This window comes from Alternaria ethzedia (genome assembly GCF_023757985.1).
Source record: "Alternaria ethzedia strain BMP 0044 chromosome Unknown scaffold_25, whole genome shotgun sequence".
Classification (NCBI taxonomy): Eukaryota; Fungi; Ascomycota; class Dothideomycetes; order Pleosporales; family Pleosporaceae; genus Alternaria; species Alternaria ethzedia.
In genome coordinates this window covers 52239-79939 of record NW_026056218.1, presented here as the reverse complement: position 1 = coordinate 79939, position 27701 = coordinate 52239, and the positions used below count along the sequence as shown (strand labels likewise).

Sequence of the window (27701 nt, the reverse complement as noted above, 5' to 3'; positions counted from 1 at the left end):
TGACTTCCCTTCTCCACCACATCGTCAATTCGACATCTACCCCTCAATGATTTGCAATGCTCACTACATGTGAAAATCTGTATCGAATTCACCACCAGGGTTCATATCTACTCCATACACCGAGATCTCGGATCGTGCGATATTTGCAGGTAGCGGAACGCGACTGGCGGTGCTTAGTCAATGTTTGACTGGAGGCTGCATACACGTCGCTGTCTAGGGAAGCTGCTTCTAGCTGTGGGTATATCTGCATATGCTATTGCCTAGTCGAAAGTCGCAAGGCGGTGAGTGTTGTCTCGGCCGCGAATCTGCATCAGTCAATGCGGGCACGCATACATACACGGTGTTTGTCTCAGCACTCGCATTGGACTCCAATGACTCCGCGTAGATGCTTCTGAGTTGGCACTCTCCCTGCCTTACTGTCTGGACATCTGGCATCTTCTTGCATACCGTTAGCGGATGAGGTTCCGTCACGCAGCTACGTGGTTGGAATTGTGAGCGGGTAGCGGTGGGTGCGCTGATGTTGTTTGCTGCAGAAATGGTAGTCATCCTGCAGTACCATCTATACCGGATATGAGATGGCCAGCTGCTTGAGGCATAGGTATTTATACTGCCTCTCTCCCACTCAAGTCTTTATCATATCTCATTTCCTATGTCTTGCATCTTGCTTTGTATATCTCCCTCTCTTTCAATCATGTACTTTCTCTCTGATCGAGAATATATACGTCTCATCATATTCTCTTCCGGTCCTATTTCTGGCTCATGCCTCCTCGTAGTACACTTTGTCTGCTGGCCAGAGGACTCGTACTCTGATCTTGACACATACTGTTCGCCCAGATCAGCCATCCCAGCCTACTATTACTGAGCATCCAAAACCTCTTATATACACCCGGACCGTTGCACTCTGTTCACTTATATCCCGTCTCCTTTGTTCTTATATAGCGCACCTCCGGAGGCGCAGAGGGCTGCCATGGGGCCTGGAATATGACCCTTGCATTCGCCGCTGCTTCTATCGCACCTGGACCTTACCAATGGCCCGCTGCCTCCGGCACCCATAGGATCGTATCCAACCTTGGGCCTGAATTCCTCGATGTCCTCAGGAAGTCGACATGCCTGATACGGAGCAGAGATATGACACCCGACATGGCTGCTCTTCAAGATATGCGGGTACTTCCATGACTTCCATTACTCACTTAAAGTTGGAGAGACGAAAAAGATGGACGAGCGCCTTTGGACGAAAGAGAGAGTAATACTATTCTGCGCCGAGCTAGCCGTTGCTGTCATAAAGCATTACGTCGACGTATCGATCCCAGCCTTCCACTCTCCAGGTCATGGACCTTCGACAGACTCTATAGCCACGGCGTCTTACGCGGAACTATCTCAGAGGCAGGTTCGTCGCCTATTGCGCTCAGTTCCTGGCCATCCGCGGCTCTATCGACTGCGCCACTCCTATCGTCTCTGCCATCCCCATCGTTTGCGGTTCCACAGGCGTGCTCAGTCCAACAGTTTCGCCACCTCGAACGCACCAATGTAGCTTTGTATATACACCACTCCTGAGCCTTTCGGCACATTCTGTGTTATTTCGAAATCCTTCAGAACTATATATAGCGCACACCCATCTGCATGCACTTATGCTGCTACCAATGTTTGCGCAATAGTCGTTCGACTCATACGCGAGGAGATACTCTACGAAAGAGAGAAGCATCGCATCTCCAAGAACCTCCGCACTAGTCTTCAGCCCACTCGAAGGATTGTCCTTCGACATCACGCCTGTGGAGCCTGGATCCACTCCGAGATATCCCATGCGCCTACGAACACCCATACCTTCTGTACTACTGATGTCAGGACCTTCCTGATCATTCCCAGGCTGTCACAGGCCAATCCAAGCAACCGTAGGAGGCATGGGGTAATCTGGGGAAGAGGCAGAAGTCTACTGTCATGGATGACTGGCTGCTATGCCTCGCTCGACACGTCAAAGAGTCTACCAGAGACACTGCTGCTCTTCGAAAGGTTTTATATAAAGTCTGGATCATTCCAGTAGGCGTTCAACGTACGAACTGCCTACGGTTTCATCCCGTGTGGTCTCTTCTATTTCTGCTTACGGCATTCGGCACGAGTTATGTGTCCTATTCCACTAAGCCGTCGGCTGAGCCAAGCGCTGGATAAACCTGCGGCCTTCCCCCAGTACCGACCTTACTGGGTGCCATCCAAGCTCTCCGACAACACTGACGACACTCTGGTACGTAGTCTGCCAACATAGCTAATACGTAGTAGGCTAACAGCCACAAGGTCTTACTATCTGCGTTCCCTGAATCTGTACCGCTTCACCGTGAAGGAAGCCCTTCGTATTGATATATATATATACACAATCAGATCAGATCCGATGGACGTATTGTCTGGACTGTATCCTCGACACCCAAATTTGGAACCGCCAATAACGAGGACGAAGATAGCATCGACGAGCACTCACATAGTTGACACGCACGCGGGGATAGCTAGCAAGGCGGCTGAACTTCTTGCCATCGAGCGCCTACGCTCTAAGATCCTCCAGAACGGCACTAAGACACTCGGTGAAGAAGCCTACTTGCGCGGGATGGCAAGCAAGCGCATAGAGGTAGGAGAGGCCCCATTGGAGCACATTCGCTTGCCTCTCACAGCCTCTCACGATTTCCTATTTCCGGTACTCCCACGCATGTCCGATCTGCAAAGAGAGAGGAATATATCTATATACACGAGAGCCAACTAGACATTATAGACGTACTCGCTCTGGACACCAAACACTCCGATACTCACGCAGCGGCGCCTGAACCTCTCTCCATACGACACAACTATGCAGATATACCATGCAGGAGAAGAGGGTGGTGGATACGTCGATGCTGTGATGGAACTTGAGAGCGAGGACGAAGTGAGGGGGGCATCACACCAAGCTCAAGGCGGGAAAGTAAGACATTACGATGGCAAGCAGAGCGCTACTTCGATATCATCCCTACCCCGGAGTCATGCCGAGACGAGAATCACGAGTCTATATATACTAGGTATGAAACAAACCGCTTCGGTTTACCCCTACCAATGTTCCCTACGAGGAGCATTGCGATTCGCAGACTACGAGCCACTATGCAGCCGAAGACGCTGAAGACAATGCCATCGCCCAGGAACAGGAAACTAGACGCATGTATGAGGATGAATTTGCCCTCTGCTCTTACGTTATATTCTCTCGTTCGAGAAAGGTCGGCGATGTCGAACCTTTTACCATGTCGCATTCCTCGTTCACAACCGCAACCAATCAGCCTATCGCATCCTCTGGCCCCATCCTCGACGTACCTTACCACTCTTTTCTTTACGAGATAAGAAGGTCAGAAAGACGTATGCAGAGGCCAGCGTCACCTCTTTAGAGACCAGCAACACCCGTTACCGAGCCTTGAGACTAGATCGCGCCTCTCTCAAAGCAACCCCAACCATATATATATCTACATGTGTAGGCTGACCAACTTCAATCCAATGCATCGCAGTGTTGTTACCGTTGCCAAGCCAACTTTCATTACAATGTACTGTCGACGCACTTGACGCCTACTGTTATCGCCTGGAGGCCGTAGTAGCCATCGCTATATATAAACACTCGACGGATACCCTGTCACCTTGTCGTTGTTATGCCTGGCTTGGAGTTTGTATCACTCTAAAACGGCATCTGCAATGCATTATTATGATGGCAAGTTCCTTTTGGCTGGAATACTACTCTACCTGTCGTGCTGTGCCACAGCGCAGCGCAGTACAAGAGCTGCCGCCGAAGCTACGCGAAAACGCATGAGCGACTGTGTACGAGACAACGACGAGATGACGGATTTGATTCTCACGTATATAACCCCCTGTTGAAGAGAGATTATCTCAGAGAGAATGCCGGGCAAAGCGCTAGTAAATCGTCTGGGGAGAGCTACGCATTATCAGCATTTCTAGAAGTCTCATCGAGAGCCAGTGTCAGTAAGTGAGGTGATGACATTGCTTGCTTTCGTCGCCACTCTCAATGCATACGTGCCTTTCAGCGGTGATTTGAGGGGGCTGGCCATCGACATTCGCGTGGACGACATCGCCGGCTACATCCCAGCGAATGGAATTGACGCCTCATCGGAGCGCGTCTCTGCGTATGCCGCGGATCCTTCGAGCTGACGTTATACACGTCATTGTCAAGCTCATTACTGGAGTTCAACACGCTCAAATACACCCACTCTTCGAGTCGAGTAGAACACCTCTCATGACTTTACGTACCGTCAGGGATCGCCTATATATCGATGTTGCCCTTTCCTCGGAAGAAAGCCAAGAAAGTATATATAAATGGAAGAAGATCAAGCCCATAGTTCCGGCATGGCTCTTTGAGACATGTTATTCCGCAAGGTACCGACAAACCCTACCAGAACGTTCGTCTATCCCTAAGTCCTGGAATCGCCTTCAACAATAACATCAACGCCCTGGACGGCAAGCGCACGAATTACCTTGTCTTCAATCTTGCATGCGGAGAGAACGTTCGATTCGATATCGATCTTTTATGATGGTTGCGTAACGAAGGAAGTGGTACACCTTTGCGGCAAAGCCCCCCAGAGCCGGGGAAAGTCCGCGAGATGGACCGACTTATCTCCAGACGACCCGAAAGACAGCGTCAGTAACTTCTCGCCAATCACCCTCGTACTGATGCAGCATTGCGACGAGACCGGCACTCGTGCCACGAGCGGCGAGAGGTGGATGAGACGAGACAGTGCGGGATGCGAAAAAGGCCTGCTACCTGGAGTACCTGAACGAGGCTGCTGCAGTTATATACGGATGACGAGAACAACCCAGGAGAGTCGACACCTGAGACCATGGAATCATGATCCCAGCGCCCTCGACATCATCAGTGGATTATTGTGTCCACGTCCACAAGTCCGACCCCATGAACGATTGAGAGGAGCTCAACCCCCAACTCCACATTCTTCATCACTCGCGACTACGAACACGATGACAGAGCTCGGGAGATGGAACAACTGAAGACCCAAGTTTCAAGTCGTGTACATGTTTTGATCGTGGTCGGCAAGAGGTTCACGCTACATAAGTACACAGATGATTAGAAGAGAGGAAGACATATTAGAGCAGGGTCGGAAAGCCTTCGTGTGCGAAGTATTCCAGAAGAAAATGGTGATTCGTCGACAAATTACGCATCTTCCACATCCGTAAACTAGATTAGTTGGAAGTCAAGAAAGAATAACATGTCGCTGGACGACGATGAAATCAACATGGATTGTTACCACAAGGAGTCTTGCTGTTGACCGATTGTTTGAGCCTGCAATGGTGTCCCTTTGAATATCGATGAGAGAATGCAATTAGTAAATTCCACCACAGCCACAGCCACAGCCACGTCATCAGCCACGGCTAGCGGAACGGATGGGCAGACCAAGAATGTGGAGAGGTGGTATGACGTCGCGTGCGGATCGCGACTGCCGGTACAGTATCCAACAAAAGCCCCACCAACGAGGTCGTTTACCCGTAGTCGACGTGCGTCTTGGAGTTTGGTACAACGTATCTGACGGCATGCAGGGCGCCCAAGGCGCGCGTTGAATTACCGGCAGCCAGAAACTTGACGAATCGAGCCAAGCGACGGGCGTGGTACAAGTCACAGATTCGAGCACAAGCTCCCGGCTGACAACGTAGACAGTATAATTTGTGGTTCCATGCAGTACATCGAAGATGAGATGCTACATGACCCAAGAAAGATCGGAAGAAGTGATGCGCGGGCTGTGCAGGATCCCACTCGTTCACATGTACCCCGCTAAAGGTGGAAGGTGGTCTTTGGGAGTACAGTAGGGTAGTGTTGATGCGGTTAGAGGATTTTGTTACAGGACGGTTCGCGTAGAGCTGCAGGCTCTCCCAAGTAGCCCCATTCAGCCCCAGTGTAAGGGCCCAGCATAGTCCCGGAGCATCTCAATCGAGATAGGTATCCGCGATGTATACGATGTGTTGTTGGCCCGGAAGCCGTCAGCGCGACGCGTTAGTGAGACAGAGGAGACGGCATGAGATATGCGGCATTTGTGACAGGCTTGCGCGCATGTCTATATATACGGCGGCCGGTTGCTCGGATGGCTAGTAGGCGCGGAATGAGGGGTTCCTATCGAGGTAATACGCGCAGGGCTGATTAGGGCTGCTTGCACTGAGTTTTGTTGGTTGCGGCTGCCCTGATGCCTTGCGGTGGGTTTCGGGTGGAGATGGAAGACAGTTCTCGGCTCTGACTATTGGCGGCTGAGTCGCGCGTAGATGCAGCAACTGGCAGCGGGCGGTATTTGCTTTTGGCCGTCTTGTCTTGGGCCATGCATAGAAGTCGAGCATAGTCGTCGATCACACATGGGAGAGGCACATCCAGAGGGCCCAGCCGCAAGTTCCGGCAGGCGCTGCTCCTATCGACGCCGCAAGAGACACATTGCGGGCCTGCCCTCCTTCAGCTGGCTGCGCGTGCACATGTACCGACACTAAGGTATGCGGCGGCCCCCAAGCTTAATTCAATTCACTCTTGACCTGGCCGCTGTCAGCACTCGCAGCGCGTCCTTGATTCTTCTACCCTCGTGATACTCCTGATATTGCATGCTCTGAGCCACGTTCTGCCAACCGCCGGCGCGACGTCAAGCACTCCCTAGGCACTTGGCTACCGCGGTCCGGCCAGCACGTTCCGATTGAACGCGTAGCCACGCCGGCGCCGGGTGCACCTAAACGTAGCCCACCATGCCGCGACCAGCCTTTACCAGCAAACTCTCGCTCCCCCATCGCCTCAAGCAGCAGTCGAGCTACACCAACGGCGCCAATTCTACCCCAACCTCAGTCCCCGCCAGCCGCAACGGCAGCCCCAAACTGCGCGCCATGAACGAGCAGCCCACGCCCGGCCTTGTCCTGAGGGCCAATGTCATCAAAGTGCGCCCGCCCACGCTTCCCCGCGGAGGAGCCCCAGCTAACAGCGACGCAGGGCAGAGACCTCGCTGCAAAGGACCGCAGCGGCACCTCGGACCCCGTGAGTCGTGCCCCGTCTGAACTGCTACCAAACTCCCGCTGACGTGCATGTCTGCAGTACCTCGTCCTCTCCCTCGGCGACGAGAAATTCACCACGCCCACGATAAACAAGCAGCTGAACCCGGAATGGAACGAGACGCTCGAACTGCCCATCGTCGGCGAGCAGAGCCTCCTGCTCGAGGTCGTCTGCTGGGACAAGGACCGCTTTGGGAAGGACTACATGGGCGAGTTTGACGTCATACTCGAGGAGCAGTTCCAGAACGGCCTCACCAAGCAGGAGCCGCAATGGTTCCCGCTGCAGTCGCGGCGCTCCGGCAAGAAGAAGTCTGTCGTCTCCGGCGAGATCCAGATCCAGTTTTCCCTCATCGACCCCCTCAACCTCGCCGCCACGCCCGAGCAGATCCTCCAGAAGTTCTACGCCATCGCTGGACAGACACCGAGCCCCGACGAAGACGACGAAGACCTCCTAGAGCGCGGCGACAGCAACCTCACCGATGCCGAAGACGACGAATCGAGCTCAGACGAGGCCCAGGACGAATCCAAGAAGGCCGAGAAGCGGGAGAAGCGGCGGAAGAAGCTCAAGCTGGCCAGGCTTAGGAGGAAGGTCAAGGGTAAGAAGGCCTACGAATACTCCAGTACGGGAGACATAGCTGGTGTGCTCTTCCTGGAGATCCAGAAGTGCACCGATCTGCCCCCACAACGCAATGGTAAGTCTCCCCAACAGCGCGCTACTGCCTGAACTTACACATGAATAGTGACCAGAACCACCTTCGACATGGACCCCTTCGTCGTAACCTCCCTCGGAAAGAAGACGTACCGTACCAAGACCATCAGCCACAACCTCAACCCCGTCTTCGACGAGAAACTCATCTTCCAAGTCTTACGGCATGAGACCAATTATTCTGTCAACTTCACTGTCATCGACAAGGACAAGTTCTCGGGCAACGACTATGTCGGCACTGTCAACTTCCCAATCGAAAAGGCCGTTTCCACAGCCCCACAGGAAGACCCAGAGACAGGACTCTACAGACTACCGGAGCCATCAGACTCTCCTGGTATCTCTCCCTCTGATTCGGGCAGTTCTAAGAAATCCCGCTTCCGCCTTCCCATCTCTCGTTCTGCTTCAACCAACAGTCTATCTCGTCTAGGCCGGCCGTCTCTGAAGAAGGAAACCTCGACAGGTTCACTATCTGCGCAAGAATCCAACGCGGCTCTGGGTGCTCCGCCAAACGCTGCAGCCGACTCCAACGGAAACCTTGCTGTCGCTGGCGATGTCAATATCAACCCGTCCTCTGTAGATGATGAGGATCTGAAGATGTATACTCTGCCATTGGAGCTGAAGGACAAAGAGCGCTGGGGCAACAAGCACAACTCTACTCTCTACATTCGCGCAAAGTATCTCCCATACAAGGCCCTCCGACAGCAATTTTGGAGAGCTATGCTCAAGCAGTATGACGCCGATGAGAGTGGCCTCTTAGACAAAGTGGAATTGACCACCATGCTTGACACGTTAGGCTCCACCCTGCATGAGTCGACTATCGACAGCTTTTTCGAGCGGTTTGCGGATGCTCACAATGGAGACCTTCTGCTTACGTTCGACGAAGCTGTCATCTGCCTCGAAGACCAGCTCCAGGCCACGGAGGCCAGAGACTCCCGAAAGAACGGTCTCGCATCGGGCACGCAGACTCCCTCGTTAGCATCCGGAATGCTCACACCCATCAACCAGGACAGCTCGACAACATCCATTCCAGTACTTGAAACAAACACACTAGGAAAGGAGGGCGAGGAAGGCGACAACATCCAGATTGATGATCTCGCAGACGAAAAGGGAGAAGAACATGTTATCGAGATCCGTGAATGCCCCATCTGCCATCAACCAAAGTTGAACAAGAGGTCCGATGCTAATATCATTACACACATTGCTACATGCGCAAGTCAAGATTGGAGACAAGTTAATAACATTGTCATGGCTGGATTTGTCACTTCGAGTCAGGCCCAGCGCAAGTGGTACTCCAAGGTTATTACCAAGATCTCATACGGCGGATACAAACTAGGCGCAAATTCGGCCAACATCCTTGTCCAAGATCGCCTTACAGGGCAGATCAACGAAGAGCGCATGAGCGTGTACGTCCGACTGGGTATTAGATTGCTGTACAAGGGCCTCAAATCGAACAGCATGGAAAAGAAGCGAAGTAAGTCATCCAGATCTTGTTGATTCCATGTCGCATACTAATCTGATCGCAGTTCGCAAACTACTCAAGTCCCTCAGTTTCAAACAGGGAAGGAAGTACGACGATCCTGCTTCAGCCTCGGAAATCCTACCCTTCATCAACTTCCATCAGCTTGACATGTCTGAGGTGTTATTGCCAACAGACCAATTCAAGAACTTTAACGAGTTCTTCTACAGAGCATTGAAGCCTGGTGCGCGTCCGTGCTCTGCGCCAGATGATCCCAGGGTCATCGTCTCCCCCTCCGACTGCCGAACTGTGGTCTTCAACACGATCGACTCAGCACAGGCTATCTGGGTCAAGGGTCGCGACTTCACTGTCGAGCGGCTGCTTGGTGATGCATACCCTGAGGACGCAAAGCGCTACCACGGTGGTTCTCTTGGTATCTTCCGGCTCGCGCCGCAAGACTACCATCGATTCCACATTCCTGTTGACGGTGTCATGGATGAACCGAAGACGATTGAGGGAGAATACTACACTGTCAACCCAATGGCTATTCGCTCAGCCCTGGACGTCTACGGCGAGAACGTGCGCGTTGTAGTACCCATTGACTCTGTCGCCCATGGGCGTGTCATGGTCATCTGCATCGGTGCCATGATGGTAGGTAGCACCGTCATTACGCGCAAGAAGGGTGAGCACGTGAAGCGTGCCGAAGAGCTGGGGTACTTCAAATTCGGTGGAAGCACGTTGCTGCTTCTCTTTGAGCCAGGTCAGATGCGATACGACGAGGACCTCGTAGACAATTCGAACGCGGCTCTCGAGACTCTTGTAAGTCGCCGCCTTTTGCGATCAGTTCGCTTTACTAACTACGACAGATTCGCGTCGGCATGTCCATCGGCCATAGCCCCAACAGACCAGCTCATGTTCCCGACATGCGCAAGAACAACCCCACCAATGAAGAGAAGCAGGACGCGAAACGCCGCATTGAGGGCAGCTTTGCACCGCCGGGCGTGAAAGGACCCATGCCTGGAGCTGGGATGTAGAATAGTCCCCGTTGAAGTGCAAAAGAAATGGAATACACAAAAGGAAATGGGCAGGCTTGGATATTCAACATTGTTCTGGCGTGTCTGGAGTAACGTGGTTATGAAAGTATGAGAGCATATGGATTGGCGGCACGGGTAGTCGCTTGTTCTTGGGCGTTTTTGAGCGGCTTTGCCTTCGCTTCCTACGAAGACTTTATTTATATACATGCAGCGCAGCCGGTGCGGATCCTACAAACCATTATCATCTTCTGAACCTTGGCTTACTGCATCCAAGACCGAGTGAGAGCAGCCGAAGTGACAGCGCTCGTCGATGTGGGGAGCGCTAAAGGCTCACGTGAACGCGCTAGTCCCAAAACCATTGTTTTGATGATGCTGGCGGCAGGTGCACACACCAGCTTCCTTGCTCCCGTGTGACAACCGTTCCCCTCCACGCCCGACGCCTAAGGATATTCGCATTACCGCCAAATCATTACGAGCCCCGGATACCCAGGCACATACCTAATTGCACGCGTACCAGCCTCTCGCCGATCGCACATCCTGCGTAGCTCGCCCCGTCTGCGCTCGCCCGTTTGTCGCGCCAATGCACGCGCTTTGACCGAACTTCAACTCCCCGAAACTCCCGTGACGCAGCGACTGGACTCATGACTACCGTCTTCGCGCGCCCACCGCTCCAATCGCTTCCTATGGCAACAAACCGACCCACGACGCGACGAAGGAGCGCAAGACAAGCCTTCGACGACGATGATGCGCCGGCGCCGACGACCAAACGAGCAAAGGCGGACGTGAACGGGACGAGCAAAAAGGCGACTGCTGCGCCAAAGAAGACAGCAAAGGCAGCTGCATACGACGAGGACGATGATGGCTTCCAATTTTCGCGTCGCACGTCGTCGCGAAGGACTACCAAGGCACAGGCTGTGCTGGCACCAGAACCAATACCCGAGGACGAACCAGCAACATTCGCGCGCGCTGCCGAAGCGCAACCGGCCAAATCCACTGCGCGGCGGAAGAAACAGTCAATGGCGGCAGCCGACCCGGAATCCTCAGACTCGGGAAAGCGTCGGCGTTCAGCGCGCATATCTGGTGACAGTAGACAGCTGGAAGTGCGACCCAAGTCTACAGAACCTCCACCGGCGAAATCACGAACAAAGAAGACCGCGCCCGTAGAGAAGGAAAGGAAGAAGCAGACTACACCAGCTCCAGAGGCACAGCCAGAGCCTAAGAGCGCGTATGCAGGCGTGCAAACGCCGACACACAACAAGATACAGGTCGCGAAGAAGCGCGATCCCAACGCTCAAAAGATCATGCTGCCCTTTGCGGACACCCCAGTTATTACGAGGAACAAAGAGATGCGGAAAGGCGGCAACAAAGATGGGTCGAGAAGGAGTAGCACAGGCTTGCGAGGGAGAAGGGCAAGCTCGCTGATTGACAGCGGCCAGTCGAATGGTGAGTCAAGCAATGATGCACAGGAGGGCTGGGCACAGGACCCTAACGGCATGGAAAAGCGCCCCTGGGGATCAGTGGATACTAACAATTCCGCAGCGCTACCGCACTCAGAAGTCGAAGTGCGAGATTTCTACAAATATATCGAGCAGAGCCTACCCGAACCACGACGGATGAAGCAGCTTTTGACATGGTGCGGATCGCGAGCTTTACCAGCAAAACCATCAGGCGACGTGAAGAACGCGAATGCGATTATGGCTGGTATGTCCAAACGAAGCAGGGCGGACAAGACGAAGACTGACAGGAGCGCAGCGCGAGCTATTCAACAAGAACTTATAGACGATTTCGCTAGCAAACCCGAGCTTTCCGACTGGTTCAGCAGGGTATGGGGATCAATTCCATCGAGGCAAGAGCATGAGCTAATAGCTTTACAGGAAGAAGTAGCCCCACCACCTGTGGTAAAGAAGCCGAATCCTCAGAACGAGAAGAACAAAGCCACACTGGAGGAATTGGAGGAGGAAGTCAAGCGGTACGTCACAGAATCCGCGTGTTCTATATTTGCTCCATGCTAACAGCGAAGCAGCCTCGAAGAAGAGAAAGCCGCATGGGAAGCCATTGCATCAGCTTCGAAAACCAAGCCCCCGCCACCCGCGCCCTCAATACCGACATCAACACCTACACTATCCGAAATCGACACGTCCCTCCTCGATCCTGCCCAAGCCGCCATACTTTCCTCCCTCCAGTCATCACAAATCCAACCACCAACGTCGGCATTCACGTTCACTTCGCCTACAGCACTACAATCACATCTCACCTCCCTCGCCGACTCGCTAGAACCGCACATCGACCTTTTCGCAGACGGTGTTCATAAGATCGAACAGTATCGCGCAACGGCCGAACGGGTAGCGGATCGTGTGCTAGGTACTGCGGCAAAGAGGTTGGAAGAGCGGGATCGAGAAGCAAAGGAAAGAGTGGGCACAGAGGGAATTGGAGTCGGCGATATATTGAGAGGCCTTGCTGGTGTACTTGGCGAGCAATGAGTATAAACATGCTGCACTCAATACCAAACAAAGTTGCCGGCAGGAACGGGCAAGGATTGACAATCCGAACAGACACTCCTAGGAGGTCTTATGAGAATGATCTATGTGGCGCACTTTCTTTGACCCTTTTCACCTTGTTTTAGAGAGACACATCATTGACGCATCTTCGCATGGTGTTTACGGCCTTGGGAATGGACTGGGAGGATACGATATACCCTTCTGTTTTCTAGACTCTTTCGTGTAAATGTTTTCGAGAAGGATTACCATCACATCCGTTCTGAGCCACGCCAGGCAAATCATTCGATCAAAGTAGTGCGCTCGAACGTTCTTGAAATGTCATGACAGATCTCGTTTCCAGAACCTTACATCCTGTTCATCTCTCTATGTGTCTCCTTCAGTCACTCTCACTCAGCTCTTGACACACCACACAGCCAGCCTCCCAATCTCATCTTCAAGCTTCAACGCAAACCCCACTGAGATACGCAGGAACAGCAAGCGCTGTTCCAGATAACGAAGGACTTCAAGCCGGGTATCGACGAGCTGCTCTGGCGAGCGACCGAGCAATTGGGTCCAGGCGGCGTCTGAGAGAATGAGCTTCCCGCTGCTGATCTGGCCGGTTTCATCGAGGAGGGGACCGAGCTGCGAGGGTCGGGAGTTAGTCAGAGACGAAGACGAAGTAGGGATTGTGAGAAAGGGAGTGTGCGAAGGGTGGACGTGACTTACTATCCTAGGATTGATTCTCAGTCCGACAAGCTTCTCACACTGCTTGCAAACGACCTGTGTGCTGTTGGCGAAGATGGGTATACCACAGCACTCATTACTCATGAGCATATTTCGTTTGAACGGCGTGACGATATTGAGTTCGGTGATGATGACGCTCAGGTACCCAGCGATAGTTTCTTTGGACCTTTTGCTCGACAGTGAGCGAGCGACATCATCTACATCCGCAAGTGTATACAGTGCTCTCGCGGCTGCATTCTCGAACCCCTCGACTACATCGTCAGCGATGGGGAACGGCGGGTTGACATGCTCTTTCTTCGTCAGTCTCTGTGCTAGGGCTCGCAATCGCCGCGCGTCACCCATGTCGGGGTCGATGTCCACACGTGAGTTGCCGCTGATTGTGAGCTTGGCCATCTTGTCGATGCGCCATCCAGGGTTTGAGATGAGCAGGACTGTTTCTGAGGGGACGAACAGAGAGGCCGAGTCGCACATGGAAGAGTATAGGGTGAGTAGGCCGTCGGATGTGTCGTCGAAGATACCGAGTGTTATGAGTTCAGAGGTTGTGCTGTTGCGGTTTATGTCTGTTGGCAAGTTAGCCGTGAATCATCCTTGAAGATATCCGTAAAGAGGAGGACCACGCACACTTCTTCCGCGCGCCAATACTCTTGACGCATACCAGTAGTTTCGGCTCTTCGACATCATAACCGCCATCAGTAAATGTCTTCAGCGTCATCAGCCCACTAAGCACTCTGTTGTCCCTCACACCATACGGCCTCTTGAACCTCGTCCCATCATCGCTGTTCTCATGCACCATGACATGGCAGTGTCTCTCACCTTCGGGGAATATCGTAGTGAACAGCGGCGCAGTATTCGGTGCTAGTGAGTTGTACTCTGAAGAGTTCGAGATATGCACCGTCCACACGCTGAGCAGCTGGCCGAGCTTGAGCTTGTACTGAGTATTAGCATACCAAAGGCGCACGGTGAGTACCCCGGTGTCGTCTGCGAGCAGGATTTTGATGCATCCTTGAGCTGCTTTGTGCGATTTGCTGGGTTTGGATTGGTCGTTGAAGTAGACGACGCGGCCCATGAGTGTGAGGTTGCAAGGGCCAGGTTCAAGTGTGTCTAGGTCTGCTTCTTCGTAGTCGAGAGTGGGCTTCCGTACATTAGCGATGAGTTGAAGTTCATTGAGGGAGATATGTTACAGCCCATGTACCTGCCGTGGTCGCTCCTTCCGCAGCAGTGGATTGTACGTCCTCTGCTGTGAAGACATCACTGCTTTTCGTAGGCGAAGATGAGAAGTAAGACTGTATTGACGAAGACGCGGGCATTTTCTCGTTTGGCGCGAGTTGGAGGTATTGGTGTGGCGGTCTCTGAAGTAACTTATGAGGTGAGGATCGAAGCAGGAGCGTTCCTGCTGTTTGCGCAAGTGCGACCCACGTTGGAACCACGACAAGGAAGTCGCACCATCCACACCACAATCGGCTATATCTGTTATGTGCACATACGTAGGCAATGAATCGTATGGCCTGATCACCACTATTAGCTCACCGAAGACCGACAATGTTGCATATACGTGCGGATTTCGTAAACAGATTTTTATTGCTTTAAAGAAAGTAGTGAGTTGGTCAAATCAAATCGTGAGTGACATGTGCTTCAAGAGCTCATGCGCCGTCTGCCAGCTGGCACCATCAACATGCATGCCCGCCATCAGTTCATCCAGAGACCTAAAAGAGCTTGTGCTCCAAGGTCATGTCGTTCTCCGGCTCAAGACCGACGCAGGCGCGGAAGATGTTGGTGAGAGCCGCGCGCTGCTTGGCAAGAGCGTTGACGACAGGCGTACCAGGAGGAGTAAGAGGGGCCTTGAGCATGTAGCTGAGGACACTGAGCACGCTGTGGAAGTTGTTGAACTTGCCATCGCTGCCTTCGGCAGTGTGGGCCTTCCACTGAACACGGGTCATCATCTCAGCGACAAGAACCAAATCGATGATCAGAGGTGAAGCCAAGAGAGAATCCTCGCAAACGTTGAACAGGCTGATGGTCTGGTGGCCGTCGAGGAAGATCTCCGCATAGTACTCGTCAAGAGCGCGCTTGTCGTCTCCAACAGCAGGCATGTACTTGATGACGACGCAGTGGTCGGGGTGTTCGCCTTCCTTGTATAGGACGTTGTTGGCAGCGACCATGTCGTCGACGACGTTGGACTTAGAGATCTCCTTGGAGCGGAATTGCTTCTGAGAGCTAAGGTTCATGCCGTCATTGTTGCCCAAGTGGTTGTAGGAGGCAATTGAGGTGAGCTTGATACCGGCGCTGATCATGAAGTCGACGAGGGCCGACTTCATCTTGGTCTGGCCCGACTTGAAGTCGTCGCCGCCAATGAAGGCGTTGTGCTTCTCGGCGAGCTGGATAGCACCAGGAACGAATGTGTTCTGGGGAGAACCGTTGATGAAGGGAACACCCTCAAGGATAGAGGCCACAGCAAAGACAGTGGACGGGGAAACCTCCTCGTGACCAGATTCGATCGCTTTGAGCAGGTTGTCCGCCGTGTCGTTGACGCCCTCAACGATGTCGGCATAGCGCTCAGTGTTAGCAGTCCACTGCACAATGACCTTGTCGAGACCGTTGGCGGACTTGAAGTCACTACAATATCGTCAGTAAAGGTGAGGTTGATATGCATTGAGTCTCGGCTTACCGGATGTCCTTGCGGATCTGCTCAACATGGGCATTGGAAGCCTTAGTACCTTCGAGAACATTGTCGGCACGCTCCTCCTGGTTGGCAGCAATGAAGTCCGGGTAGTAGATGCTAGGAAGAGGCTTCATGGCGCTCATCTCCTTGCGAACAAGAGACTTGAGGGACGGTGACAGAACCTTGGCGCGGTCCATGGCCTCAGCAAGGTTCATCCCGCTGATGTCCCATCCGCCAACGACGAGGTCGTTGGGGTGGACCATAGGCAGGAGGTCATGGAATGGGATGTGAATCTCTTGACCAGTCTTGCTGTCAACACCGAGCTTGGTAGTAGATCCCATGATGACCGAACCATAGTAGTTAGCGCCACGCTTGCCCTCCTTGGTCTCCCAAACGAGGTTACGCTTGTTCGCGATGATGCCGGCCGTGACCGTAGTACCGTTGTTGCCGCCCCAGCCAACCAGCATAACACCAGTCTTGGGGATCTTGCGGTCGACCTTAAAGTCGTAGAGCGTCTCCTTGGGGATAGCAACATACTTGCCGTCGTCGTTCTTGGTAACGTCGGTGGTACGGTAAGTGTACTTTGACTTGATGGTATCCTCGGTGTATTCTACGTTAGGAGAGCTGACGACAAAGAGATCCTTGGGAGTTGCCTTCGCTTCGAACCCATTCGCGTGACCGACGCGTTCTTCGGCGTGTGGTGCCATGATGATTTACGTTCTTGTTGAGTTGGTGAACTTAGTTGCGGAAGTCTAAATCCGACGCTGCCCCAGAGGGAGAAGTGCGTCGGCCGGCGAATGGGTTGTGGATCCTGTCAAGTGTAAGTAAAGGCGGTCCCCATGGGGTTATGGCGGGGCACATACGAGCTGAGGAGATTGGAAAACGTCTTGACAGCTGGGCAATGGCCCGGGGAAATCTGGGTGTGGTTGATAGAAGGGGGAGAGATTGCAAGCTTGACAGTGGGCTGTTGTTTACAATCGATGGTGTGTTGCGGTGGGGTGAGAAACGAGGGAGAGAAGTCGCGATATAAATGCCTCCCGTGTCCGGCTGACTTAGCAATAATCGTACGCAATCGCTCCCGCTTCCTGCCGGACAGCGTGTTCACCCACCGCTTCTTTGCCTGTACCTTCCATACTCCCCACTTTTCATGCTAATGACTATCGCCGTAGCCGTCTTCGGGACGTACAACACCAATGGCGCGTAGCCGTGGTATTCGCGATGCTCGCCTTGCCCCACTATTTCCCTCACTACCTCAACAAGCAGCAGCGACAACCGCAGTAGGGAAGGTGACGATGTAAGCGACGCGACGAGAGCGCTCTGTTGGCATTAAGCGAAGGAACATTGCATGGACAGCTGTCTCTGCATGCTCGAGTGTACCGCTGTGGGAATTGTTTAATTCCTCCTATGAGCTACGCACTGGACAGGTGTGTAGCTAGTGCTAGAGTACCTAGGTACGGGTACGGAGATACGGACCCCGCCATCACGTGCGCAACACTACAGAGAGGGGATCTCGGGAGCCGGGTGTCGATGTGTAAGAGTTTTCAGGCATATGGGAATTGGCCTGGGGCCAGAATGGCAAGCATGGCATTTGGACGGTGTCTGAGCCACGGACTGTTTCAAAGCACGGTGATGTCGTCAGTCAAGCACTGTGGTAGCACTCGACACGCTGTGTGCGTCAGACATGTTTACGGAACGAAAAAAAGGCACGCGACACAGTCCGCAGCGTATTTTTGTGTGGAGTCTCGGCGATGCAAGACGGCTACTGTTGACAGATGACAGATGCTGCTTGCTCGCAAAGTGTCCACACGAGACAAGTGTTGACATTATTTTCTTGGTGTTATTAGCCGCGATGGCAAGCAACATGGGGGAGACCCTGGGGTCGGCTGGGAGAACGACGAATGCGGCAACCTGCATGGGAAGTTTGCTGATCGACAATCAGCCTCGCCGTTCGCCAAGGGAACCATGTTAGGCCACCATGCTGCATGCAGACGGAGACAGGCACGCAGGGAGATGGGTCTCCCCAGGGCAGGAGTTGGCGCAACGGCATGCGAGCAGTTCGAAACTTCTAGCACCTGCGACATGTCAAGCACTGTGTGTCGCGGGCCACGCCGACGTGAGAACATGGCTGATGGGAACATTGCGGACGAGAAACTGTTGACGTAGCGAAAGGGGCGCTTAGTTATGGATAATTTGTATCTGCAGCGTCGATCGACCAACGAGAACGATGCCGCGAGTGGCCAATCAAGGCCGAGAGTAATGTCCGGCCCTGGTGGCTTACCAGCGCATGGGCAGCAGGCGACCAGAGCCTCAAGCCACCTGCTCGTCGCTGCAGGACTTGGCTATACACGGGGCACGCATCTGGCAAACGTTGTTGCCGCGATTTGCGACCTCCTGGAGCTTGCGAACTCTGTTGGTCTTGGGTCGCAACCGTGACATCGTCACTGCGGCGGTGTTGGGTCCGAGACTTTACGCCAGCGACTATGGTTTCATCGCAGCCGGCCGCCTCTGGTGCGTGCAACTGACACGGAGAGGACCACACGATGTGCCCATGCCCAGGTAGCTAGGTACAGGCCGCCGTCCCGTGCACATGGCCATCGAATCATGGCGGCCGCCGTGCTCGACCACTGACGCCGCATCTCAGGGACGCGCGAGTTACGTGCAGGACACACAAAGACGCGCAGAAGGGGGCGCGTCGTCCCTTGCGACTGGCTGGCGATTGGGTGTTCATCTCTGATGCCGATCAGCCCTGTTGTGCTCGGCGGGCTGTGGGTGGCCGGCGCTCAGACGCGGTCATTATCTATCTCATGAGGATAATTCATTAGCATCAAATACCCAACATTGCGCGTGTCGATTGTGGGGCCCAGCAGCCTCTTAGACCGCAGGATGCAGCCAGGCTAGCCTTTATCCCGCTGCCGTCCCTGGCTGCTAGCCACTTCAGAACGACGCCCGCATGTGCTTCCCCTGATTCAGCAAGGCCCACCCACACCGTTTCTGAGGATCCAACAACCCTGCACCTTTGTTTCTCGGCGCTCCCGCCCATCATCCGTCCTCGACCACCGCCGCATACCTTGCCTGCTCCCACTCCGTGCCACCATCTTCGAGATAGCCTTACGACGATATTCCGCTGGACGTGAACGGCCTTAATACTGAATGTCCAGGCACGATCCGCCTCGGACTCCCTCTCTGAACCAGCACCGGATACGCGCCCAACATGGAACGAATGAGCACGCTTCCGACTATCAAGTGTTCATCCTGCGCGGTGGACATTGACATCCTCCATTTAGCCGACCATGTCTGCGCTGCAGCACCCCCAGCGGGTGAGTACGCCACGAATGCACACTATAACACTCACTCATCAGTTGCAGCAACGCCCGCTCCTGAGCCAATGTCGCCCACCTCGACCATCTCTATGGGTTCCCCGCCCTCTATACTGTCGCCCAAGATGAACCGCGCAGCAACCTTTGGCGGTCCCACGTTCAGCAACCGCTCGGAACGTCCAGCGCAATCGGGGCGCATGCCTCCCCCGCCCAGAATCGATTCAAATGCAGCGAGTAAGCATCCAGAAGAGTAAATCAATTTGAGTAGTAGACATTGTGCTGATCTGTTTAGACAAACCATTCCGGCCGCTGGAACCATCGCCAATGAGCAACCAAGTTGACTACAAGAGTCGATCCCCAGGTCTGGCGCCACCAAAGTCTCCTTTCAAGATGAACCGCAGTGTGACAACTCCGGTTGGGCGACCCATGGCACCCCCATCGCCCGATTACAGTTCCAACTTGGACTGCGCCTTTCCCCGATTTCCCTCCAAGAACGGTACTCCTAAGAGTGCCAAACCTCAACCACGAGAACGCCTGGAACCCTTCCAGCAAAACTATGCTCAACCAAGCCCTCTATTCGCACCTCTCAGCCCCCGGTTTGATGGTGGAGAGAACATCGCCAAGCGCATGAACAGCATTGCACCAGGACCCTTCGACGGAACGGCAGACCGAAGGCCGAGCACATCAAGCGCAGCAAGACCATTCGCGGAAGAAGGGCCGGCGCTTGGGCATAGAAGGATGGGCACAAACGGCAGTATCGCCAGTAATAAGAGCGTGTCGAAACAGCGTACTTCCACAACATCGAATGCGTCGCGGAGTTCAGCACACTCCAATCGCAGCATAGGTCTTCCTGCTCGCCCGAAGCCGGGCATGGGTGGAGCCAATGCGCTGCCACCACTGCCATCCACGTCCGAACAGGCTGAGGGTATTGATGCTTTCCTAGACCGCTTGCAGAAGGAATCTACCAAGCCTTCCAGAGCTTCCCAAGAAAACCTTGCAAGGTCAATTCCGTCACGACCGAACAGCAGAGAGCGAAAAGAACCCCCACCAAGACCTAGGAGGCCTTCAGAAAAAGATCTACCGCCAGCAGACATGACCGATCTGGACCCCCCGGAGTTCATGTCTCTCTCAAACAACATGTTCCCTTCTCGCGGCTCAAGCCGAAGTGGCTCGGAAAGCGACATGCCACGAGGCCTTGCGCCAACGCATTCCTTACGTCCACCGCCACTAGCAGCTTCTGGGCTCGGTGATGCGCCCATGAACGCACTCCACACCCCTTCGGACTCTGGCTTCTCAGACGATTCATACGCCAGCTCGGGCTACCGCAGCATGACAAGCTCCAGATCAAGCCCCCCAGAGTCCGAGGCTGCGCACTCACGCCAGACTTCCAAGATCAGTCGTCCTGACAACATCGTCGAGGAGAATGTTGAGAGAAGCGCAAGCCCGGAGTCCTACGCCGAAGCACGGCCTGTTCGAGCGCCGAAGAGTTACATGCGGCCCGATGGGGCGGAGCCGTACCCAAGGTCGCTTTCACCGGGATATCGCCAGGACACGTTTCCGCCTGGAGGATATGCGAAATACCCTGAGTCGCCAATGGACCCCGCCATACAGATGGGCGCGTCAACACCGCGTGACACATTCGAAAGAGAGCCGGCAACACCCCAGGACCCGGCGCAAGTCAATGTAAGCCCACCAAGACGCATGGCCGAGCCTGAACCCCAGCAACAAGACGTGCGCCGACCTAAGGCTGCTAGCAAAGGCAACTGTCGTGGGTGCTCGGAGCCAATTGTTGGAAAGTCCGTGAAGGACTCTTCCGGCCGCCTTACGGGACGCTACCACAAGCATTGCTTCACGTGCAGAACGTGCGCTGATCCCTTCCCGACAGCGGAGTTCTATGTCTTCGAGAACTCGCCATATTGCGAACAGCACTACCACAAGCTCAACGGATCTTTGTGCAATGCCTGCAACCGGGGCATCGAAGGCCAATATCTCGAAACCGATTTGCGCCAGAAGTTTCACCCAAGATGTTTCACGTGCACGACCTGCCGCATCGTCCTCCGCGACGGCTACTTTGAAGTCGCTGGCCGGCGATACTGTGATCGACATGCGCAAAGCGCCGCAGCACCTCCGAGAAGTAACCTAGGCCCGGGCAATTATAGACCGCGAAACCTCCAGAAGCGCGGTACAAGGCTCATGATGATGGCGTGAACCATGCACCTCTCGCATAACCGTTGTCGTTGCTTCTTCTTGCTCATACTTTGCTTTTCATTTGTCACGTCCTTTAGCGATCTGGTTTTTGTTTGGGCCTTTTGCATGAATATTCACCCTCTTCATTCTTTCTGATACCCGGCCAGTCCGCTGTTACTTTACCATATGTTCTGCGTTATACCCCTTACTCTATACATTCGCTACATCTTATAATTGTCTTTTGTATCGATGTTGGATGGTGGTCAAGCACCGATGCTTGGGGTTGCTTTGGGTGGTGCTCGATATACCACCTTTTGTTGGAAGGTTTCAGTCGCTGGGAGACTGTTCTTACTTTGTTAATAACGAGGTCCGACTGCACGTGTACATATATGTAACATACCTAATGTTTACTGCTCACCATGGTGGGCTTATCAGTATCGATTGAAGAATCATTTTGCGTTGCCTTGTTGGGTGATTCCTTGTCATTTCCGCGATGCACACAGCTAAACACTCAAGGTGTCCACATCGAGTGATTGGGCGTTTCCGCAAACGTGGTCAGGCTTGGAAGAAGCGGCGAACCATCAGTCAGCATCAATCAAGGCTACTCCAATATCTGGATATCCATACTAGAGCTGGAGTCGGGTGTTTGGTTCATCGATCGCAAGTGCTATAACGGTATCACCTTCAAGAATCGCCCGCTATCGCAATCTCGCCATTCTCTATCCATTTCACGGTATCATCAATACCCTAAACGCCGGTACCCTTGAAGAGCACAAAATCATGAAGATTGAATGAATGAGAGAGGTATATAAACCATGTCCGCTATGCGTTTCTTGATTCTTACATAACTACCACTGCAACTTCTACCACCACCCAGCTACAGCATCCACAACAATACTAGCAACAGCACCCTGCAATCCATTCAAGCAATAACTATCGGTTACACAAATACCATGTGCGACATCAACCAACCTCTGTTCGGTGAACAGATTCCTCGTCTTCCGAACTCAAGCAAGGGTCCCGAGCCCAACCCTCCTGACACCCCACCTCCAACACCTCCGGGAGGATACAAATGTGTAAGTACTCATGATGTAAAAAGATATATACCGTGCAGAAGCTAACATTCGTACAAGAACCTTGGCCCGGAGCCTCCAAGGCCTCTGGATCCACGTTCCGGTCTTCCCGCATCGCCCTACAGGCAACGAGAAGACTTTGTGCTTCCAGAGCCGTCTGTAAGGATCTCATTCCGGGAGCCTGATCAGCAAGTGAACTGACTGTTGTCTCAAGGACGCTAAGACTGGCTACACACCTCCTTCCTCGCCAGCACCGCCGCCTAATACGCCAGAAAAAAGACGAGGTGATCTTCCTCTACCAGAGCCCTCTGTGAGTACTATCTTTCGCCAATCTAATCCTGTAGTTTAGCTGACCGTTTTGTCAAGGACGCTAAAACTGGCACCACACCACCACCGAGGCCCAAGACTCCACCAAACACACCCGTGAAGCATTCCGCGGTTTTTAGTTCCAACACTCCTGGTCCGTCTTCTGGCATGATCTATGTCATGGCTTGCGCTTAAATGCCGAAGACCAGTGTTCGACTGAGAGTCATGAGTGAACGGAAGCAGGGAGAGGCCTAGCTATGGCTATGGACGATGATTGCGCATGATGATCATTGGCAGCTCTGCAGTACATGTTTGAACTCTATAGCTCCCAATGATAAATTAAACCCTTTGACATATCAGCAATTTCCTTGCAACAATACCGGCAGCTGACATCGCCTAGCCTCACTTTGTAGCAATAACCGCCCACTGACTAGCCCTCATCCAAACTTCCCCACCAACCCTCTTCGTACCCTCTTGCTCCAAAAGATGCTTCACCAGCAGATCGACTGCCTCATCCCACCTCTCACTATCTGTCTCCGCCCATCCGCCTATACCACCCAGATACGCCCAAGATTTCTCTGCCCAGTCTCTCAGATCGCTAGTCTTTGCCCATGCCTCACTTTTCTCTACTCTCATGTTTGCTCGCGAGAAACCCGCCTCCAACATCACTTTCTGGATCTGCTGACCGTCCTTCCAAAATATAGGCGGTGCGGGGTACGGTTTCTCTGGACGGAGGGCTTGGTGCACGAGTGCGAAGGGCGGGAGCCAGGTGACGTCTTCCCAGCAGTTTACTACCGCGGTGCCGCCGGGTTGGAGTGTGCGGTAGATTTCCTTGGCGCCGTCGAGACCGGCGGAGCTGGTGAAGAAGATGCCGGTGTTGTTGATTGAGTGTGTGAAGTGGTCGTCTGGAAACGATAAATTTTCAGACCTCTGGTTTGATACGTCGATGGGCCAGGAGTTCTTCTGCACGTCTGATTGGAGTGCGTCGAGGAAGACTTGGTCGATGTCTGTGGCGTGGATCCTAAGACCTGAGGGTATGTCTGAGGAGAGAATCTTTCGAGAGACTGTGCCAGCTCCACAAGCGTTGTCGTGAATGATGGCATTCGGAGGCATGGATGGGAGGAGCGAGAGGTTGTGTGCTGCGAACTGGGAAGTCACGGCACCACCTGTAGCCTCGTACACATCGACCTTGCGTTGGCCTTCAAGCAGGGCAGCGACTTGGCTTGGTTGATGTGGGGAACTGGAAGTCATAATGATAGCTTTTGAGGTTTTTGTCAATGTATGTTTAGGTAGGTAGGGTTTGATGTGCTGAGCATACAGCAAGACGGCTGCCTCTACGTCTTATGTAGTCATCTCTACAGCGCCAAAACGCCATGAAGCCATGAAGATTACGGCATGCATACCGCGTCGGACGTCTATGAGACCGACGAATCGACCTTAGTCATACTGCTCTGTTTTTACACCTTTGTAGGGCAGACTAGATTGGCTGGTGGCGTTCAAGGCTGACATGCGTTGTGCTTACGCCCAGCTACACTATACTAACGTAAATGACTTATAGCGAGAACTCGCCAGTGATTCAGGCGTTTCCAGAGCTGCAATCGACGTGGTAGTGTTGTGGTTGAGAGATGATGAACGAGCGGACATCTGGAAGTAGCGCCCGGAGGAGGCTCGTCCGGACATGTCGGATCCGAAACGGTTTGGCGCAAGTCCGCCGTCCTCCTCTGCTTGTCGCGAACAACGCGACTTTTGAGCACATGCCTCACATCCTTCCCCCAGCGAACGAATGCAACGTTTGACACGTCATATCAACACTTGCGTATCCCATCTCGCCTTCGTGGGTCGTTACCAATCGATACTGAGCTTGCGCGGTGCCGACTCACACGAGCGCGAACCTCCGTCTGCCCAACGCCCGGAGGCTCTGCCAGCAATGTCGGAAAGCCATACTCACGCGCTGAGACATACAAAGATGGAGAGACTGGACAACACATGTGAGCTGGATATGTGGAAATATCCGCGCCTGTATGAGGAGGAGACTGTAAGCTGTAGATGACGCGTTGGCCTCCCAGCTGCGTCGAGACGCGACGCGGCCGGGCAAGCTTGCACGGTCATCACACGCTATCGATCTGATCAGATGAACAGTCATCTATATCGTACGCAGTGTGGTGTGGGGAAAACATAGGCTCGAAACAGTTGCGCACCTGCAAAAAAGAGACCAACGGCATGCTCATCGTGAGCGCAAGCACGCGAGGATAACTTGATTCATCTATGGTCCTGCCTAGATAGGCATCTACGTTGACACAAACCCCAAAAATCATGTTCTGTATAACACGATGCTGCGAGGAGCCTTATCGAGGTAACGATCCGGCTATTGGGCACCATGCCTTCTGACAGGCGCTGTGCGCCGTTGAGCACGAGTACAGACCTCTGTCTCTGGATGCCTTCTATATATCACATCACGGAAGACAGTTTCGTGCCGTATGCTCAAGCAATGCCAGACAACATGTTTTCATATCTTCTGGTTCTCCTCTCTTATATAGGCAACGCCATTGCTCAACAAGCAGGGTAAGACAGCGAATTTGTCTTTTTAAAACCCGTGTTGTAATTGCTCACTCTCTCTAGACCGGTCTACTCGCCTTTGCGACCACCTTCCATCCCTCTCGCAGTCCGCTCCCCATACACCAGTGCTTGGAGCACAACCTCTGGCGGCAGTACGCTTAACAGTCAAAACGTCACCTTCTGGACTGGCGATCCCATAGGATGGAGTGGCATCATACGCGTAGACGGAACGGCTTATGAATACATGGGAGACTCGCCCTCCGTACAAGGTCTCGAGAAAGCAACTCCACTTACTGTATCTTACGACTCCCACTACAGTAACTTTACATTCGACGCTGGACCTGTGCGATTAGAGGCGCGATTCTTCTCTCCTGTTCTACCAAAAGATCTTTGTAAGAGCAGTATTCCGCTCAGCTATCTGGAAGTCGAGTGGGCCGCCACCGACGAGCTCTCGCATAATGTACAGCTCTACTCAGACATCGATTCTAGCTGGCTTGCAGGCGGCAACATTTCATCCGACTGGACCATCAACTGCCCTGGTGAGTCTTTCGGCGAAACTCAATGCCCGCCGAAGGGAACGGAGACCCCCGACACATTATTTCATTGGTAAGTTGTCTAATCAAAGTATGTTCAGTATAACTCTAACCAGCTTCAAGGGAAGCACTCATTGTGGATGAGCTTTCATGGTCCGATCGTGGCCACAAGCAAGAACCATACTGGGGCAGCCTACACTACGTCTCTTCTCCCGGCATGAGCACCAACTTCGATACTGCGAACGGTTTAGCAACCACTATACGACAGCAGTTCGTCAATGGCGACACAGTGGATAATTCTTTCGATCAGAATCAGTCTCGGGGACCATCACCTGATCAAATGCTAGTGTTCGGTTTCTTGCATAATTTTGCGTCTAGTCAATCCGGGTCAGCGCTGTATACTGTTGGCACGACTCAAGAGCCTGCTGTGAACTACCGCACTGCTAGCGGGGACGTCGAGCTCCGACCATGGTGGCTTACGAGCAACTGCTATTATAATACTAACAACATGATCCGCAGGCATTACCAAGACTACCCAGCTACCGCAAAAGAGGCCAAATTTTGGACCATGAAGCTGCGAAATGATGTGGAGTACTACTATGCCGAGGATAAAGCGACAGATATGCATGCAGAAGTAGCCTCGCTATCTGAAGAGGAGTCATACTATGCCATTGTCGCTCTCTCTGCCCGCCAGATCCTGGCCGCAAACGTCCTCACAGAATCTGCAGACAACACTACGGGACCAACTATCTTTCAGAAAGAAATCTCATCAGACGGCAAAGTGAACACAGCCGATGTCATCTACCCCGCGTTACCTTTCTGGCTCTATGCAAACCCGGAGCTTCTTCGCTTACTGCTCAAGCCCGTCTTCGAGTTCCAGGAGTCTGGACTCTATCACGAACGATATGCCATGCACGATATCGGGCGCTTCTACCCAAACGCCATAGGATACTACAGCTCCACCGTTCCCGATGAGGAAGGGGAAGAAGCGATGCCCGTTGAAGAGAGCGCGAACATGGTTATTCTGGCAGCTTCGTACTACTTGGCCACCAACGACACCGCATTCCTTATTAGCCACTACGATATCCTCAAGCGGTGGTCGGAATACCTCGTAGAAAATTGCCCATACCCTGAGCATCAGACCACGACAGGCAAGTACAAAGCAGCATGTGAACACCAAGAACGTTGTACTAACGAGTTGAAGATGACTTCAACGAACCCACTGCCAACAACACCAACCTCGCAATAAAAGGCATCGTAGCCCTAAATTGCATGGGTGTCATTGCCCAAGCCAATGGCGACAGAGGCTATGGAGCAGGCAGATGGATACGCAACGCATACTTCTACTATACCCTCTGGTCCGAATCAGCCATAGACCCCGCAACCAACCATACTCTTCTCGCTTACAACCTCCCCGACTCCTACAGCATCCTCTACAACATCTTCCCAGCCCTCCTCTTCAACCTGCGCGCAATCCCCAAATCTCTCTTCACCATGCAGTCGGACTTTTACCCGACTGTCGCCCAGAAGTACGGCGTTCCCCTCGATAACAGACGCCTGTGGACCAAGAGTGATTAGGAGATGTGGGCTGCGGCTACGAGTCGACCTGAAACAAGAGCGTTGT

At 53.3% G+C, this 27701-nt stretch overlaps 7 protein-coding genes across 7 annotated transcripts; 4 read left to right on the top strand and 3 right to left on the bottom strand.

Annotated features, from left to right (window-relative positions):
• Nucleotides 1-6732: 6732 nt before the first annotated feature.
• On the top strand, nt 6733-10225 carry J4E87_008199 (uncharacterized protein; the record flags this gene model as incomplete). The annotated part of the gene is made up of 6 exons (XM_049379790.1): nt 6733-6918; nt 6971-7015; nt 7073-7721; nt 7770-9206; nt 9259-10010; nt 10058-10225. The coding sequence occupies 6 exons, from the start codon at nt 6733-6735 to the stop codon at nt 10223-10225; spliced, it is 3237 nt and encodes a 1078-aa protein (XP_049230357.1).
• A 641-nt stretch (nt 10226-10866) lies between these two features.
• On the top strand, nt 10867-12705 carry J4E87_008198 (uncharacterized protein; the record flags this gene model as incomplete). The annotated part of the gene is made up of 4 exons (XM_049379789.1): nt 10867-11926; nt 11978-12048; nt 12100-12194; nt 12249-12705. The coding sequence occupies 4 exons, from the start codon at nt 10867-10869 to the stop codon at nt 12703-12705; spliced, it is 1683 nt and encodes a 560-aa protein (XP_049230356.1).
• A 408-nt stretch (nt 12706-13113) lies between these two features.
• Nucleotides 13114-14695, bottom strand: J4E87_008197 (uncharacterized protein; the record flags this gene model as incomplete). Its single annotated transcript, XM_049379788.1, has 4 exons — nt 13114-13344; nt 13429-14006; nt 14068-14578; nt 14639-14695. The coding sequence occupies 4 exons, from the start codon at nt 14693-14695 to the stop codon at nt 13114-13116; spliced, it is 1377 nt and encodes a 458-aa protein (XP_049230355.1).
• A 454-nt stretch (nt 14696-15149) lies between these two features.
• J4E87_008196 (uncharacterized protein) lies at nt 15150-16812 on the bottom strand (the record flags this gene model as incomplete). The annotated part of the gene is made up of 2 exons (XM_049379787.1): nt 15150-16059; nt 16112-16812. 2 exons carry the CDS (start codon nt 16810-16812, stop codon nt 15150-15152), a joined length of 1611 nt encoding a protein of 536 aa, XP_049230354.1.
• Nucleotides 16813-19316: 2504 nt separating this feature from the next.
• J4E87_008195 (uncharacterized protein) lies at nt 19317-21630 on the top strand (the record flags this gene model as incomplete). Its single annotated transcript, XM_049379786.1, has 3 exons — nt 19317-19422; nt 19471-19656; nt 19715-21630. 3 exons carry the CDS (start codon nt 19317-19319, stop codon nt 21628-21630), a joined length of 2208 nt encoding a protein of 735 aa, XP_049230353.1.
• Nucleotides 21631-23390: 1760 nt separating this feature from the next.
• Nucleotides 23391-24239, bottom strand: J4E87_008194 (uncharacterized protein; the record flags this gene model as incomplete). The annotated part of the gene is made up of 1 exon (XM_049379785.1): nt 23391-24239. The coding sequence occupies one exon, from the start codon at nt 24237-24239 to the stop codon at nt 23391-23393; it is 849 nt and encodes a 282-aa protein (XP_049230352.1).
• Nucleotides 24240-25476: 1237 nt separating this feature from the next.
• Nucleotides 25477-27655, top strand: J4E87_008193 (uncharacterized protein; the record flags this gene model as incomplete). Its single annotated transcript, XM_049379784.1, has 4 exons — nt 25477-25550; nt 25608-26083; nt 26194-27246; nt 27282-27655. 4 exons carry the CDS (start codon nt 25477-25479, stop codon nt 27653-27655), a joined length of 1977 nt encoding a protein of 658 aa, XP_049230351.1.
• Between the last annotated feature and the right edge of the window lie 46 nt (nt 27656-27701).